General features: G+C 33.4%; 1 protein-coding gene across 4 annotated transcripts in view; it reads left to right on the top strand.

Annotated features, from left to right (window-relative positions):
- MSH3 (mutS homolog 3) overlaps nt 1-15,017 on the top strand; it is a 169,861-nt gene that overhangs the window by 81,851 nt on the left and 72,993 nt on the right. For all 4 annotated transcript variants that reach the window (XM_020875739.2, XM_020875740.2, XM_020875742.2 and 1 more), the window contains exons 14-16: nt 5,206-5,393; nt 6,280-6,448; nt 12,064-12,128. In XM_020875739.2, coding sequence (XP_020731398.2) covers nt 5,206-5,393; nt 6,280-6,448; nt 12,064-12,128 — 422 coding nt within the window. The remainder of the gene's footprint in view (nt 1-5,205; nt 5,394-6,279; nt 6,449-12,063; nt 12,129-15,017) is intronic.

The following is a 15,017-nucleotide window of genomic DNA, read 5'->3' on the forward strand; positions in this document are numbered from 1 at the left end:
GTTTTTTTGTTTGGTTTTTACAAGTGAGATCATACAGAATAGAATCTAGTTTCTTTTAAAAGTAACCAATATGCAGAACAGGAATGACTTTTTAGACTTTCAGCTTATACTGATGAAACTTGTGACTCACTCAGAAGTTGTTCCTTTATTGCTCTTTTAGTGTTTGTACAAGAATATGTCTAAAGATTGATTTGAAAAGCGAAGATCAGAAATGATTTGGTATAGACCAACTTTAGGAAGTCTGAATGCTTTAAACCACATTTTTATAGGTTAGCTGGCTCTTGGAACATACCATCAAACACATGTCTATTCTTTATCATTAGATTACTCTAAATAAGTTTCTGCTTGTATGCACCAAATGGTGAGTGATATCCTGGGTACAGATTGTGCCAATTTTGTGAAATTCAGAAAATGTTAAGGAACACTGTTTGGATATTGTGGAAGTGGTAGGCTTAGGCCATCTGGCTGTGTGGAAAGTGCCGTGGAATAGGCACAAATAGGTATTTTTATGATGATAATAATAGAGGATACCAAGTGGGCCGACTCTGAAATAAAATAAACATTTCTGTTGATAGTAAGACTTCAGACTTAAATCTTAGAAAATACTGCTAGTGATAGGAGTTCACATTAGCTGCTCAATAAGTATAATAACTTTTGTAAGAAGATGATACATAGTCGCTAAGGGTGTAGCACTTAGTAAATGTTGAGAAGACTTCAAGACTTTTGTAGGTTTTATAGTTAATTTCTTAGCTAGACTGATAGAAGCCCAACTCCACATTTTCCGTGTGGAGCTGAGGTTGGGGTTCTTCCAGCCATGTGATGGTCTGCCTCTGCACTTGTGCGTGTGTTCTCAAGCTCTTCCACAGAGAAGCCTGCTGCCAGAAATGGGGTTGAACATGACTGACTTCAAGAGCAAACTGTTTTACCCTTATCCTCAGCTTTCTTGTGACTCCACTGAGTCATTTTGCTTAAGAAATTTGAGAGCAGCCTGGCCTGGGCACTTAGGACTTGGTTGCAAGCACTTCTGGCTTTCACCTTATTTCCGTTGCTCACTTAAATTTGATATCATATCTAAGCATGAACAACCAATTGCTTTTTTTTTTTTTTGCTTACCAAATTGCAATAATTATGAGATTATTATTCAGAAATTCTATTGAAAATGTTTATTTTTTGCTCTTTACTTTTATTAGGATATACCATTAAGTGACTCGAGGTCAATTCTAGGCTATAAATTATTTCTAGGCTCCATATTTATACGAACAGTGCAGTTTGCTGTATGTGTCTTTCCCAGTGAGCCACAGCCTTTCTGGAGATGAGGTGCTTTATGATACATTCTGAACTCACCATTTGTTCAGTTGAACCTAGCTGCTTTTTTTTTTTTTCTTTTATAGTTTTCATTTCTTATATAAGTAATTATCTTTCTAAATATGTTCTAAGCATTCATCCATTTATATATATATATATACACACACATACACACACACATATATACTATTTATGATGTGTACTTACCATTGACTTAAACTTGCATTGTCCTCTCATCTCAAGGTACTCATTTTCATCAAATATTCTGTTCATTTCATATTCTTGAGGCTTCCTACTTGATCCAACCTGGACTTCTTGCCTGCTATACCTGTTGAATAGCTATCTTTTTAGATTCCCTTTATTTCCCTTGAATTGAATCTTCTGTTTTCTGTACTTCATGACTTCCCCTTGGTTTATTACTTCATTTTGGTGGGGTACATTCTCTGGAAGCATCCTGAGAAAGGGTATTAGGAGTGAGTTTTGAAACAGTGATGTCTGGAAATGTCTTTGTTTTTCTGTCACACTTGATTGGTAGTTTGAGTATAAAATTCTAGGTTGTAAATTATTTTCCTTTAGAATTTTGTGTTGTCTTTTTCACCAGCTTCTACTATTATTTTTAAACAGTCTGAAGTCATACTGATTCCCAATTCTTTGTGTGACATTTTTTTGTTGCTGTGGTTCTTTTTTCTCTCCTTCTATAAATGGAAGATTGTGTTTTTTGTCTCCAGTGTTTTAAAATTTCATGATGATCAGCTGTGATTTGATTCTGTTTTAATTCATTGTATTGGACCTTTTCAATCTGGCAACCAAGTTCTGGGAAATTTTTCTGAATTATTATTTAAAGTTTGGATCAGTAATTCTAAATTCAAAATTATTATTTTTTATTGAAGTATAGTTGATTTACAATGTTATGTTAATTTCTGCTATACAGAAAGGTGATTCAGTTGTATATATATTCACATTCTTATTTTATATCTTCTTTTCCTTTATGGTTGATCATGGGATGTTGACTATAATCCCTGTGCAATACAGTAGGACCTTGTTTTTTATCCCTTCTACATATAATAGTTTCCATCTGCTAATCCCGAACTCCAATCCATCCCTTTTCCAGGCCCCGTCCTCCTTAGCAACCACAAATTTGTTCTCTATGTCAATGAGTCTGTTTTTATTTCATAGAAAAGTTCATTTGTGTCATATTTTAGATTCCACATAAAAGTGATATCATATGGTATTTGTCTTTCTCTTTCTGACTTACTTCACTTAGTATGATAGTCTCTAGATCCATCTATGTTGCTGCAAAGTGGCATTATTTCATTTTTTTTAATGTCAAGTACTGTTTCATTGTATATATATGATATACCTCTGAATTATTTTTTGAAAAATTTATCTCCTTTTATAGCTTTATTATTTGAGTTCTTATCTTCTGGACTGATTATTGATCTTTCTTCTAGGTTACCCATCTCTTTACCCTTTTGCTTTACCTTCTTGGAACCTTGATTTTCTGCCTCTTTTGTTAAATTTTTCATTTCTACTATCATAGGTTAATTTATACAATTTTGGGGTTGTTTTCTTGTTCTCTGAATGTTCCTTTTAAAATAATAACATACCATTCTTAATTCATGATTCCCTGTTTATTTCAAAGTTCTCTGTTTAACTGAGGATGTTGTTAACATTTTCTTCTACCTGTATAGGTTCCATTCCTTCTGGTATTTGTTGGTTGATTAACTAGTTGTTTATTTTAGTGTTTACATTTCATGTTAGAATTTTTAGTCTGATCATTTTTAAAGAATAGGAAATAAAACACTGGTAGTAAGCTCTGTGTAGTTGGATGTGGCTTGCAGCTTATGAGGTGAGCTGTTGTGTGAACTTGACGGTCCATTTATGGGGAGAATTCCTGCTATATGCTGTCTTCATAATTTTTCCTTGGGCTTATGAGACTCCCCAGGGACTTTCAGCTTTCTGACTGATGGGGACAGCTGGGAATCTCAACGTTCAGTTTGGAATCATTCTTTTAATCCTTTGCTTTTGGTGGTACTCTCATCCTCCACTGTGCCTGAAGATGATTCAGATACCTATGTTTTACCTTCTCCAGAGACTAAGACTACAGTTGACCCTTGAACAACATGATTTTGAATTGTGCAAGTCCTCTTACAGTAGATCTGTTTCAGTAAATATGTACTACAGTACTATGTGACCCATACTTGGTTGAATCCGTGGATACAGAAACACAGGTATAGAAGGCTGACTGTAGGGTTCTATTCAGAGTTTTGACTGTGTGGAGGGTCAGCACTCCTAATGTCCACATTGTTCAAGGGTCTACTACAGTCTTTGTAGAGTAGGAGAATGGTGGCCCTTTAGTGACATGAAGAGGAATAGGGGACTGAAGGATTTAATTGCTGCATGTCACTTTCAGCCAGTTGTTTTCTCCATTCCCAAATCCCCAGCTTCCACTTTCAAAGATAATTTGTGCCCCCAATTCCTGAGTCTTAGGATTCTGGGTGTAACTCAAGTTGAGTCCTAGTTTTCCTCATGGCCAGCTTAAGACTCAAATACCTAGAGTCTTCAAAGTCAAATTACCTTTAGTCTGTTTACTTTGTAGCTTATAAGAGATTACTGCTGTTGCTTTTTCTCCTAATTATTCTTGAAGTTTCATGTCTTTTAAAACAATCTTGGACTATAGTTTCAAGACAGAGTGAAATTAGTTGCACTTGTTTAGCCCACTTTTTGTATCCAAAGCTCCAAAAGTATAAATTATTCACACTCATGTTACAAAATTACAACAGTATACAAGAGTATAAAATAAAGAGTAAAAAGTCTTCCTTTACCACCCTTTGGCATATCCACTATCCAGAGGTAACTAGAGAAAGTTAAATTATACTTGAACTTCTGTAGAATAGTATATATAATTTAAAGAATCACAAATGAAATTTTATTGTGTAAAATACATATATGGTATATAGTGTAAAAATATACTATGTACATTTAGTATGTTGAAATTATGGAGTTCAGTATTAATCTGTACATTAGTATTTACAGATGTGTTAGTTTTTTAATTGTCTTATAGTTGTACACTGAATGGATTTTTCCTAATATCTCAATTTCTGGGTATTTGTTTTTTATTCATCAATATTATTACCAAAACTACTACTATAAATATTCGGATACAAACTTTTTTTTAACTACTTGTGAAAAATATTTTAAAATTCTTTAAAATGGAATTGTGTAGTCAAAGGGTATTATACTTTGTATTGTAAATATATGCCAAATTGCTCTTCAGGAAGGTTATACCTCTACTAATAGTATATAAAAGTGTCATTTTTCATACTCAGTGTGACTTGGCTCTTATCATACTTTTAAATCTTTGACATTCTGACAAGTGAAAAATGCTATCTTGTCATTTTAACCTGCTTGTCCTAATTATACGTGAGGTTATTTATGTGCTTATTGGACATTTTTTTCCTATGAGTTTATTCAGTTCATTTAGCCACTGTTCTTTGAATTATTCAACTTTTCCATGTCAATTTGTAAAATCTCATTATACTTGAAGAATTTTGACCTTTATCTCTTAAATATTTTGTAGATTTTCCCCAGAATTATTCTTTTTATTTGTGACATTGTTTACTGTATTTTTGTTATGTGATCATCATATTTTAAAATAAAAAATACTGAACAAGTATTGGTTTTCCTATCCTTGCCTCAAATTTTCTTTATAGCTTTACCTTATAAAGTACTTAAACTACTGATTTAACATTTAGGACATATCAACAATACTTTATTTCAGTGAACTCATTTATACAGTAACTTAAAATGTTCTTTTATTCTAACTTTAAAAAGACCACTAACAGAATCTCATTTTCATGTATCTTATGCTATTTAGGTAAAAAATATTTCTCTTTTCAGTGTTCTACGCAGGAGTTCTTCCTGATTGTCAAAACCCTGTATCACTTGAGGTCAGAATTTCAAGCACTAATACCTGCTGTGAATTCCCATGTTGAGTCAGAGTTGCTCCAGACATTTATTTTAGAAATTCCTGAACTCCTCAGTCCAGTGGAGCATTACTTAAAGATACTCAATGAACAGGCTGCCAAGTAAGTAGCAGACCCTTAGTTTTTCCTTTCTAGTAGTGAAAGTACAAATTTACCATTTGATATGTGGATACTTAAGCTTCCCTTAGAATTAATAGTAGAAGTTGCATATAAAACTAGAAATGTGATTGAATACTAAAGGCTCTGTATTACAGCTGGAAACAACCCTTAGCATTTAGGCAATTCCATCATACAGAACAAATATGGTGTTTTCTTCAGGTATCAGATGATGAGGTCCAGGCTGAGCAAGTAGTAGTGGTTTATTAATCCAGAAGTAGATGGCAGATGGCATCTTGTGCTTATTTGCTAGATAGCCAGAGATGGTCTGCTTTATATGTAGAAATTGCAGAAGTAAAGTTATCCTTTAAGGGGTAGTCATTTTACATTTTATCCCATAAAGAACTTTATGTATAGGAAAAAAGATTTGACAGTATTTTCATTTATTTTATGAATATACAACAAATGTTGAATGTCATCTCTTGGTTTCATCATGACAATCATGAACTTCTAAAATGAAAGTGATGTTAGCGTAATTTCATCTGTCTTCAAAGAAATTAAGAAACTTACCCGTAAATATTTAGTGGTAGAGCTGGGATTAGAATCTTGTTCTCCTGACTTCCCACCCTTTGGTCTTTCAGTATGTTTTTAAAAAATATTTATTTATTTGGCTGTGTTGGGTCTTAGTTGTGGCATGCAGGCTCTTTTAGTTGTAGCTTGTGAGATCTAGTTCCCTGATCGGGGATCGAGCACTGGACCCCTTGCATTGGGAGTATGGAGTCTTAGCCAAAGACCACCAGGGGAGTCCCTTTCATTATGTTTTGAAAAATAATTGATAATTAGTATAAATAATATGCTTAAATATGTGTATTTGCATTTTTTAATTTTTTAGGATTGGAGATAAAACTGAATTATTCAAAGATCTTTCTGACTTCCCTTTAATAAAAAAGAGGAAGGATGAAATTCAAGACGTTACCCACAAGATCCAAACACATTTGCAAGAAATACGAAAAATACTAAAAAATCCTTCTGCACAATATGTGACTGTATCAGGACAGGAGGTAATATTGAAATACTTTTCTTTCTTTTTTTTGAAATACTTTTCTTTTACATTAATTTTCCTCAATTGGAAAAGCTATTTTAAAGTGTGAATAAATATTTGATGGTAGGATGAAAGTTTTTTCTTTTCAGATTTTCTGTTTTATTCTTTGGAAATATATTGTAGTACCTTGTTTGATAAGAACTTTCTTTTAATGGCAGTATTTTGTTTGCTTATTTATTTTAGTTTCTTGATAAAATCATGGATCTTAATGTTACATGTGTTTTAGTATTATCTATTGAAATTATATTATAGAAAACCTTGACTATGGTAAATAATAACTTTAAATAATTCATTTACTTTAGAAGAGAGAAGTTAGTCTTTCACTCCCAGTCTGCAGATGATAAATGATACAGAGTGAACCATCTACCCTAATTGGATCACATAGTAGTTAAATGACAAGGCTTCTATTTGAAAGAGTATCAGTTCAGTTCAGTTCAGGAGTATAGCTGCTAAAAAAATAGAAAGACAAAAACAAAACTATAGCAAACACCATAAGATTATGGTGCTATGTAGAATGTGTTTTTTTGGTATGTGTATTTCTGTTTAAAGGTTGATATTAGTATCTCTGTCTTGATGTATTGCTACTTCTACATCTTATGTTTAATAAAATATAAAGATTCCAAGTGAAGTAATTTGAAAAACTCTACTTGTTTAAATAGCAAATTAGGAAATTTGTGAATAATTTCTATAGGATGAACACTTTATTCAGAGTTTTAAAAAATAGATATTTTTCTAATGGGGAAAAACTTAATTTCAGATCAGTTTTAAAAATATTTGCATTGCTTTATTTAGCCAAAAGAGTGTTAATTTGTATGATTATTTGAAAGAAGAAGCTCTATGATAAATTATAATCTTTACTTTTATTAAAATGTTTATTAATTTAATAGACTATTGATTAAGTCAACCTGTCTTCTAGATTAAAATTAAGATGTTATACACATTTTATAATGCATTCTAAATAGAACTCTATATGATAAAAAAATGATTTCATAATATGTATACTTATTCTCACTCCTCCCCTGAACAGGCAAATACCAAATACTTAATTTTATCTCTTGGTTTCACTATATAATTATGACCTTGCAAAGTGACAAGTGACCTCAACCCGGCTGTTCAGGTCTATTTGTTGGAAATGAGATAATCAAAGTTGCTTAATATATTAATGAAAATGTGTAGTAGAAAAGTGGTTACCTGGTATTATAGTGGTGAAAGCTGCCAGTTCTAGCACTTACATGCACTGTGACCATGGAAGAGTCACCTTTGAAGTGAGACTACTGCAAAGACCAAATGAATTAAAAAGCATGAAAGTGCTTTCTAATCATAAAGCACTTTGCATGTATTATTCATTTAATAATAGTACTTACAGTTACCATTTGTTGTGCACATGTTAAAGTTCAGAATTGTGCTAAGTGCTTTGCTTATGTTACTGAATCCTTGTGACAGCACAGAAGGGTTTTTTTTTCCCCCAGTTTTTCAGGAAAGAAAACTGAGACTTGGCATAGTATAGTGAGATAAGCTGCCAAAGTTGGAACTTATTTCCAGCCCAGGTCTGCCTGATTCTGATCTTTATACCATGTTGTCATTTCACTCAACTCACTAACAGTGTTAACACAAAAGATTATCAACATCAAAGATTTTATTTGATAAAATTCAGACATTTTAGAGCTTGCATTATTCAGATTAAAATAAAACGTAAGGTTTTGGAAGACAGCCTTAGATTCACTTGGGGTTTTAAAGTTAAAATGGGGAAAACTGATCAGGAATTCATAAGGGATAGTAGATTAGCATTGATAGTATAGTGCTGACATTTAAGAAAAAGCACAGCATAGAGACCAGGTAATTGGATTACAGAGGATTATCAAGGAAGGTAAATTATCCAATTATTCTTAACTTTTACTAAATTAAGGTGGTGAGTTTGAGGCAAGAAATTTTTTAGTTTTTAACAAAAGGATAGATTCTTGGTTGTTGTTTTTTAAATTTCTAAAATCTTAATAGTACTTCATTTGAATCAAATGTGTGCTCAGTTGTGTCTGACTCTTTGCGACCCCATGGACTGTAGCCTGTCAGGCTTCTCTATCCTTGGAGTTTTCAGGCAAGAATACTGGAGTGGGTTACCATTTCCTTCTCCATAGTACTTCATTGTAGAATCGCTTTTATAACATCTTTTGGGAATTATTGATGCTGTTAATTGAAACATCAAGTAAATTCTAAATATCCAGCATTGTTATAATCAAATTCTGTTTAAATATTTGTACTGAAGGTATCAGCAAAATTTAGAGAGATTTAAAGGAGTAAAACAGACTCCATCAAATATGATTACCTCTGAGAAGTAAAGGAGCTAGGAGGCAAAACTCTTGTATTATATATATGTGCTTCTTATTTTATACCCTTCTGTTCTAGCTGAAAGCATAGTTCCATACATATAACTTTTGTTATATATGTTAAAAAACCTGTTATGACAGCCCTGTGTGGTATGTGAGTTTGTTAGTAAAAATAAACTGTTGAACCAGTGTTACTTTTTGCACTGTTCATTTTTTTTCACTTTGTTCCCAGCTTTTATGCATTCATGAGAATACTAAGCCTTATTGACTCTGGGGAATTATTGTGTCTAACTCTGACAGTATTCCTAAAGAAGGGAATGGTAACCGACTTCAGTATTCTGGCCTGGAGAATCCCATGGGCAGAGGGGCCTGGCAGGCTACAGTCCATGGGATGGCAAAGAGTCTGACACAACTGAGTGACTGTCACACCTTCATCTGACAGTACTGGTTTAGAAAATAGTGAACGAAAAAAATCCTGGAAAGAAAATAATGAAAGCAGAAACTTACATAGCTTTACATAGTTCATTGTTTCTGTGATAATGTCTCTCATGTTTTCTGTGTGGAGATAATTATATCTCAACATTGAATCAAATATGGAATAGGCATGGGGTGATACTTAGATTTGGGACAGTTTTGATTAGTAGTTTTCTTACGGGAAAAAGAAATAAATGTTATTGGAACATCTTTAGAAAAATGAATTTGTGAATTAATAAATTTTCACAGCATGCAACATATCCAGATATCTGCTTAGCATGATTGAGACATGAAAAGTAATCTGTTACATCTTACATCTAAATAAAAGTTATTTGTGAATTCTTAAGAAACAATGAGAAAGAGGGGAGAACAGGAATGGGTGAAGTGTGGCCTTGGAGAGAACAGAGAGCAATTTCTGGAATGAGTGAAGAATTTCAGCAAACTTAACAATGATTCCATCCCAGTGATTCTATGGGCTGTAGTTTAAGTAACAATATCTGACGTTTGACCACGACAGAACTGGATCCCAGCAGAAGAATATGAGAGATTGTTAAGAGTGAATCTAGACAAATTTTTCACATCAACACCTAGGAAACAAAGTCACAAACCATAGAGCAAGGAAAGTTTCTATGAGAACTCTCTAAAATTTCTGAAATACATGTTAACTTCCAATTTTTGTTAGTTTCCTTTAGCAGTAAAGTCTCTAAACAAAAAGCTTGTCTGCTCATCCTTAGAGTGTTCATTGAAAAGAAATAGAAAATTTCCTATCCCATAACTAGTGTAGAACAGAGAAAAACCGCTAGTCGGTGACTGCTGAGGAGAAACCCAAGACGACACACAGGACCAGCACCTGAGAAGGTGACCCCAGGAGTTAACAAACAGGAGGTCCACGTGGCTTTCCTGGTTCTCACTCTGTTTTCCATCTGGTATTGACTCTGTAATGGCTTGCTTGAGGAGCTGTGGTCTTGGAGTAGACCCTGGATACTTACAGATGGAACAGTTATGGTCTATCCCATCCTTTTTGGCACCAGGGACCAGTTTTGTTGATGATAGTTTTTCCACAAACCAGGGTAGTGAGTGGTGGGTGATGGTTTCAGGATGATTCAAGTGCATTACATTTATTGTGCACTTTATTTCTGTTACTAATACATCAGCTCTACCTCAGATCATCAGGCATTAGGTCCTGAAGCCTGAGGACCCCTGGTCTAAACTGTTCCCAGGGTGCTCCAAAGGAGTGTGACCAGTGGCAGTTAGTAATGTGTATAGGGCATGGATTTGGATTCAGAGCTGCCATGCTGCATAAGTTATGGTGCATAACTTAAGTACACTATTCTAGCTGGCTGCCTAGAGACCTCATTGAGGCAGTTTTAGCTTCTTTTAAAAATTTCCACTATCATTTAGGCAGTAATTTCTGTGGAACTCTGTGTTATATGTATTATTCCCAAATGTTAGTGGTCTACTGGGGCCCTGAATTTTGCTGTTTGCCTTTGGCTTACCTTCTCCCGCAATTATTTATAAAAACACCAATATGTTTTCTCATAGAAGATTTCAAAATATTTAAGCAGAATATTTTTTAGCATACTCTTAGAGAGGTTTTATCTTTCTCATTAGTGTATTTATTTTGTTATTTTTTTTTCCCCTTGGTTACTTTTTTTTACCCAAAGGAGAGACTTTTAAAAACTCTTTTCTTTAACTGGATATGTCAGATTTGAAATTGTATTAATTTCCTGTATACAAGAGGACATCGTTAGTTGCAAAATCATTGCTAAGGATAAAAATTCTTACAATTAACCATTGATGCCAATTATAATGAATATAAAAGCTAAAGTATTTCTATTAACAGAAAAGTAAACTCAAAAGCCAGGCTGATACTATTAATAATATGCATGTTATAAATACCAAAATGTTGTAAAACGTATGTGACAAAGTTCCTGTAGTCATCTCAAAATTAATGGCAACTACAGAATTTCTGGGTCCCATCCCACACAAAAACAGGTATATTTTTATTTAAATGAAACATTAAATTTCACTGTAATAGTACAGAAATGTGAGCAGGAAGAGGAGATGATATATAATTCATGTGAAAAATGGAAGGTGTGATAGAAGTAGTGATTTCATTTACTTCCCGGCTGATTTTAGAAAAGCTTGTAGAGTACAGTTGGATCCGTAATAGTTCATATAAATGAAAACTTAAAGAAAATACTCATGTGAAGAAATCTCTTCCTTCCTTAATTGCTGAGGGGTTAAGTGCTTTGTGTGATGATATGTTTATAGGACTTAGGTTTCTTGGATAAAAGCTATTATAATAAATCTTCTGTTTAGAATAAGGGATTGGCCATATCTCAAACTGATTTAATGTCTAATAATAAAACATTAAAAAATTAAAAAAAATTTTATGTATTTAGAGGTTCAGTGTATTACTGAGTCATAGAATTCTTAAGATAAATGCTACTAATAAATGAATGAAAAAGGTCATTAAGGAAAAAATCACTATTTGCAATATGAACATAACAGTGTTACAGGTATTAAATCATCAGGTTATATTTTTTATTACAACCTTTTTGCTCAGTACAAATTGTACTTTTTCCTAAGTATTGAAACCCTAATTATTAATATTTGGTTGTACAGACATATATGAACTCTCTCAATAACAGTGCTAGGTTTATTTTGAATGTTTAGAATAATACTTTATAGACTATCACACCACAATTTTGTGGAAGATTTAAAAATATAATGGCTAATCATTTAAATATCTAACTTTTATTTATATTTATTTTAGTTTATGATTGAAGTAAAGAATTCTGCTGTATCTTGTATACCAGCTGATTGGGTTAAGGTTGGAAGGTAAGTTTAAAAATACATGTTTTTTATTATTCATGTGGATTATAATAATAAATTACCTTCATGCTTCTGGACTGTTAAAACCACATCCTTGACATTAAAAGCAATTCTTGCCCTTCAGTTTCCTTCTGGAACTTTTAATTAGAGAAATAATTATCTTAAACTCTTTTAATCATTGATTTTTAAAATTTTATCCAAAAGGTATCTTATTTGTATGTATTTGTTTTCTTGTTTTGTGAATTACTGCTTTATCCTTATACCTCAGAGTACACTTTAAACACATGGAAAGAGAAAGTTGCAGAACCTTCAATTATAAGATTAATTTGGTTGCTTGAACTTCTTGATGAATGCTGTACCTGACATTTCTTTTAAGAAGCTGACATTTCATTTTCTGCCTCACTGAGCTCTGCCTTTCTTTATTTTTAATGCTTTCCATGGCACATAGTTATACTAGTTCTTTACATGTTCTTTTTTAAAGTTGTGTCTTGAATTCATGAAAATAATTAATCAGAAACAAAATTAGAGAACCACAGTGAGACTCTGCCTTTTCTTCTTGGTTAGGCATTAATCCTCAAGAGGTGACTCATTAAAGAGTGGTTTTAGAGAAATTCATTTCCTCTTGTGAGTGGTACTGTTTCTGAAATATTTATTACTACTGTTAGTATGTTTGCATCAACTTGAGATGAAAATGTTACATTTGCCTAAGATAGTAGAATAGGGACTAGTAGCTGGTGATGGTATGAAGGAACTCTATGTTAGTGGAAGGAAATTTGACATGATTTTGACATGATGTGTGAATGATTGTTAATTCATTATTTTAATTAAAAAAACCCTGTTATCCATGGCCACTATCAAAGGATCCTGAAAGCATAATCATGGGTTTATTTAGCTCTAATACCACCCTTTTTTTTTTAAACCAGAAGCTGTAATTGAGTTTCAGATATTGTTGATTTTAGGGAATGTTTTCTTCTTCTGCAGGCACTCTTTCCTTTATCTATTTTTGTTCTATACTACAGCTAATGAATGGTAATACACTTTATGAAGAGAAATTACTAGAAATTGTGTTAATCTGTCTAGAACAACCACTGAAATGTCTCACTAAATGAGTTTTGTCAGAAGAGAAAGCTATGATTAATATGTTTGCATAAAAAATCTAGATAACATACTTTAAAAGCTATAAGCAAGGCATAAATCAATTTCAGCATCTTTTGAACATTTCAGTGATGTAAATCGAATGAATAAATGTGGTTGGGAAGGTATTTTTTATCTGTTTAGCCACCAGAGCCTTGACAGGAGTAAGTTAAAATATCATTAGTCAGATTTCGAATGCAAAAGGCTCATTTTCAGTAACTTGCCAAATTAAAGATAATTGTGACCATGTGTTAACAGGAGTGAATGTGCAAACAGAGATCAGAGTACACTCTGTCATCACCTACCTATCACTCAACCTTGACCTTTTTTTCTTAAAGTCTCCATCATAATAATAGCATCAATAAGCACTAATCACTACCACAGTGGAATGGCTCCTGACATTGAGTTCAGTTCAGTTGATTTGCTCAGTTATGTCTGACTCTTTGCGACCCCATGAACTGCACCTCACCAGGCTTCCCTGTCCATCACCACCTGACAGAAGTAGCTCAAACTCATGTCCATCGAGTCAGTGATGTCATCCAACCATCTCATCCTCTGTCATCCCCTTCTCCTTCGCTTTCAGTCTTTCACAGCATCAGGGTCTTTTCTAATGAGTCAGTTCTTTGCATCAGGTGTCCAAAGTATTGGAGCTTCAGCATCAGTCCATCCAGTGAATATTCAGGATTAATTTCCTGTAGGAAATCATTGAGTGCTAGTGACATAATTCCTCTGCTGAGCACTATGATCCTCCAACAGTGCCTATGGGCTTCCCTGGTGACGCAGATGGTACAGCATCTGCCTGCAGTGGAGGAGATCCTGGTTCAATCCCTGGGTCGGGAGGATCCTCTGGAGAAGGGAATGGCTACCCACTCTAGTATTCTTGCCTGAAGAATTCCATGGACAGAGGAGCCTGGTGGGCTACAGTCCATGGGAAGATTGGACATGACTGTGCAAGTAACACATTCACTTTTCATGAGGTAGATACTATCGTTATCCCCATTTGATAGGTGAGGAAAGTTTTTAGTTTAGACAAAATCAGTTTTATTGGCCCAGAGTCACATAGATAGCGAGTAACTGACAGAGTTGGAATCTTACTGTGGATTCTCTGACTGGGGACCCATAGCATCCACCATTGTGTTCCGTAGCTTCTTGATGAGGAAGCAGAGATTGTTTGCATGCTCAGAGGAGGAGCACATGATATTTCTTCCCATCCAGGGTCACTGTGAATCTGCAGCTGGATCATGAACCCTTCTTTGACTGCCTCCTGAATTAATACATTGCTGTTCATAGTAATGCTTTTTTTTAATTGAAATACTTTAATCATACAGAAAGTATAAAATATGAAAAATGATATGACCTTCACCAATATATCCAACTCTCTGATTTGTTAGGACTTAACTTTGTTATATTTGCTTCTGATCTTTTTTTTTTTAAACCAAACATTTTCATTTTGTATAATTTATAGAAAAAAACCTCTTTACTTATGAAACAAAAATTCTAAACTTTGATTTTTGCCATATGGATATAATTTGAATTTTAAAAGCTTCCTAAACAAAGTCCTCTGAACTTCAAATACTTTATTTACAATAAAGATCTTTGGAATCAATAAAATTCAGGATCATAATTAAAGAATGTTCTCTATTTACAGCTATTTACTTTCAAGGTTCATCAGAGAATAATAAATAACTAATTTTCTGAAGTGATAGCATTACTGACTTCTTAGTAACCTTGATTTCCTGTTTATGTTTTTTCTTCTCTTCT

Source organism: Odocoileus virginianus, chromosome 3, assembly GCF_023699985.2.
Source record: "Odocoileus virginianus isolate 20LAN1187 ecotype Illinois chromosome 3, Ovbor_1.2, whole genome shotgun sequence".
In the NCBI taxonomy this organism is placed as follows: Eukaryota; Metazoa; Chordata; class Mammalia; order Artiodactyla; family Cervidae; genus Odocoileus; species Odocoileus virginianus.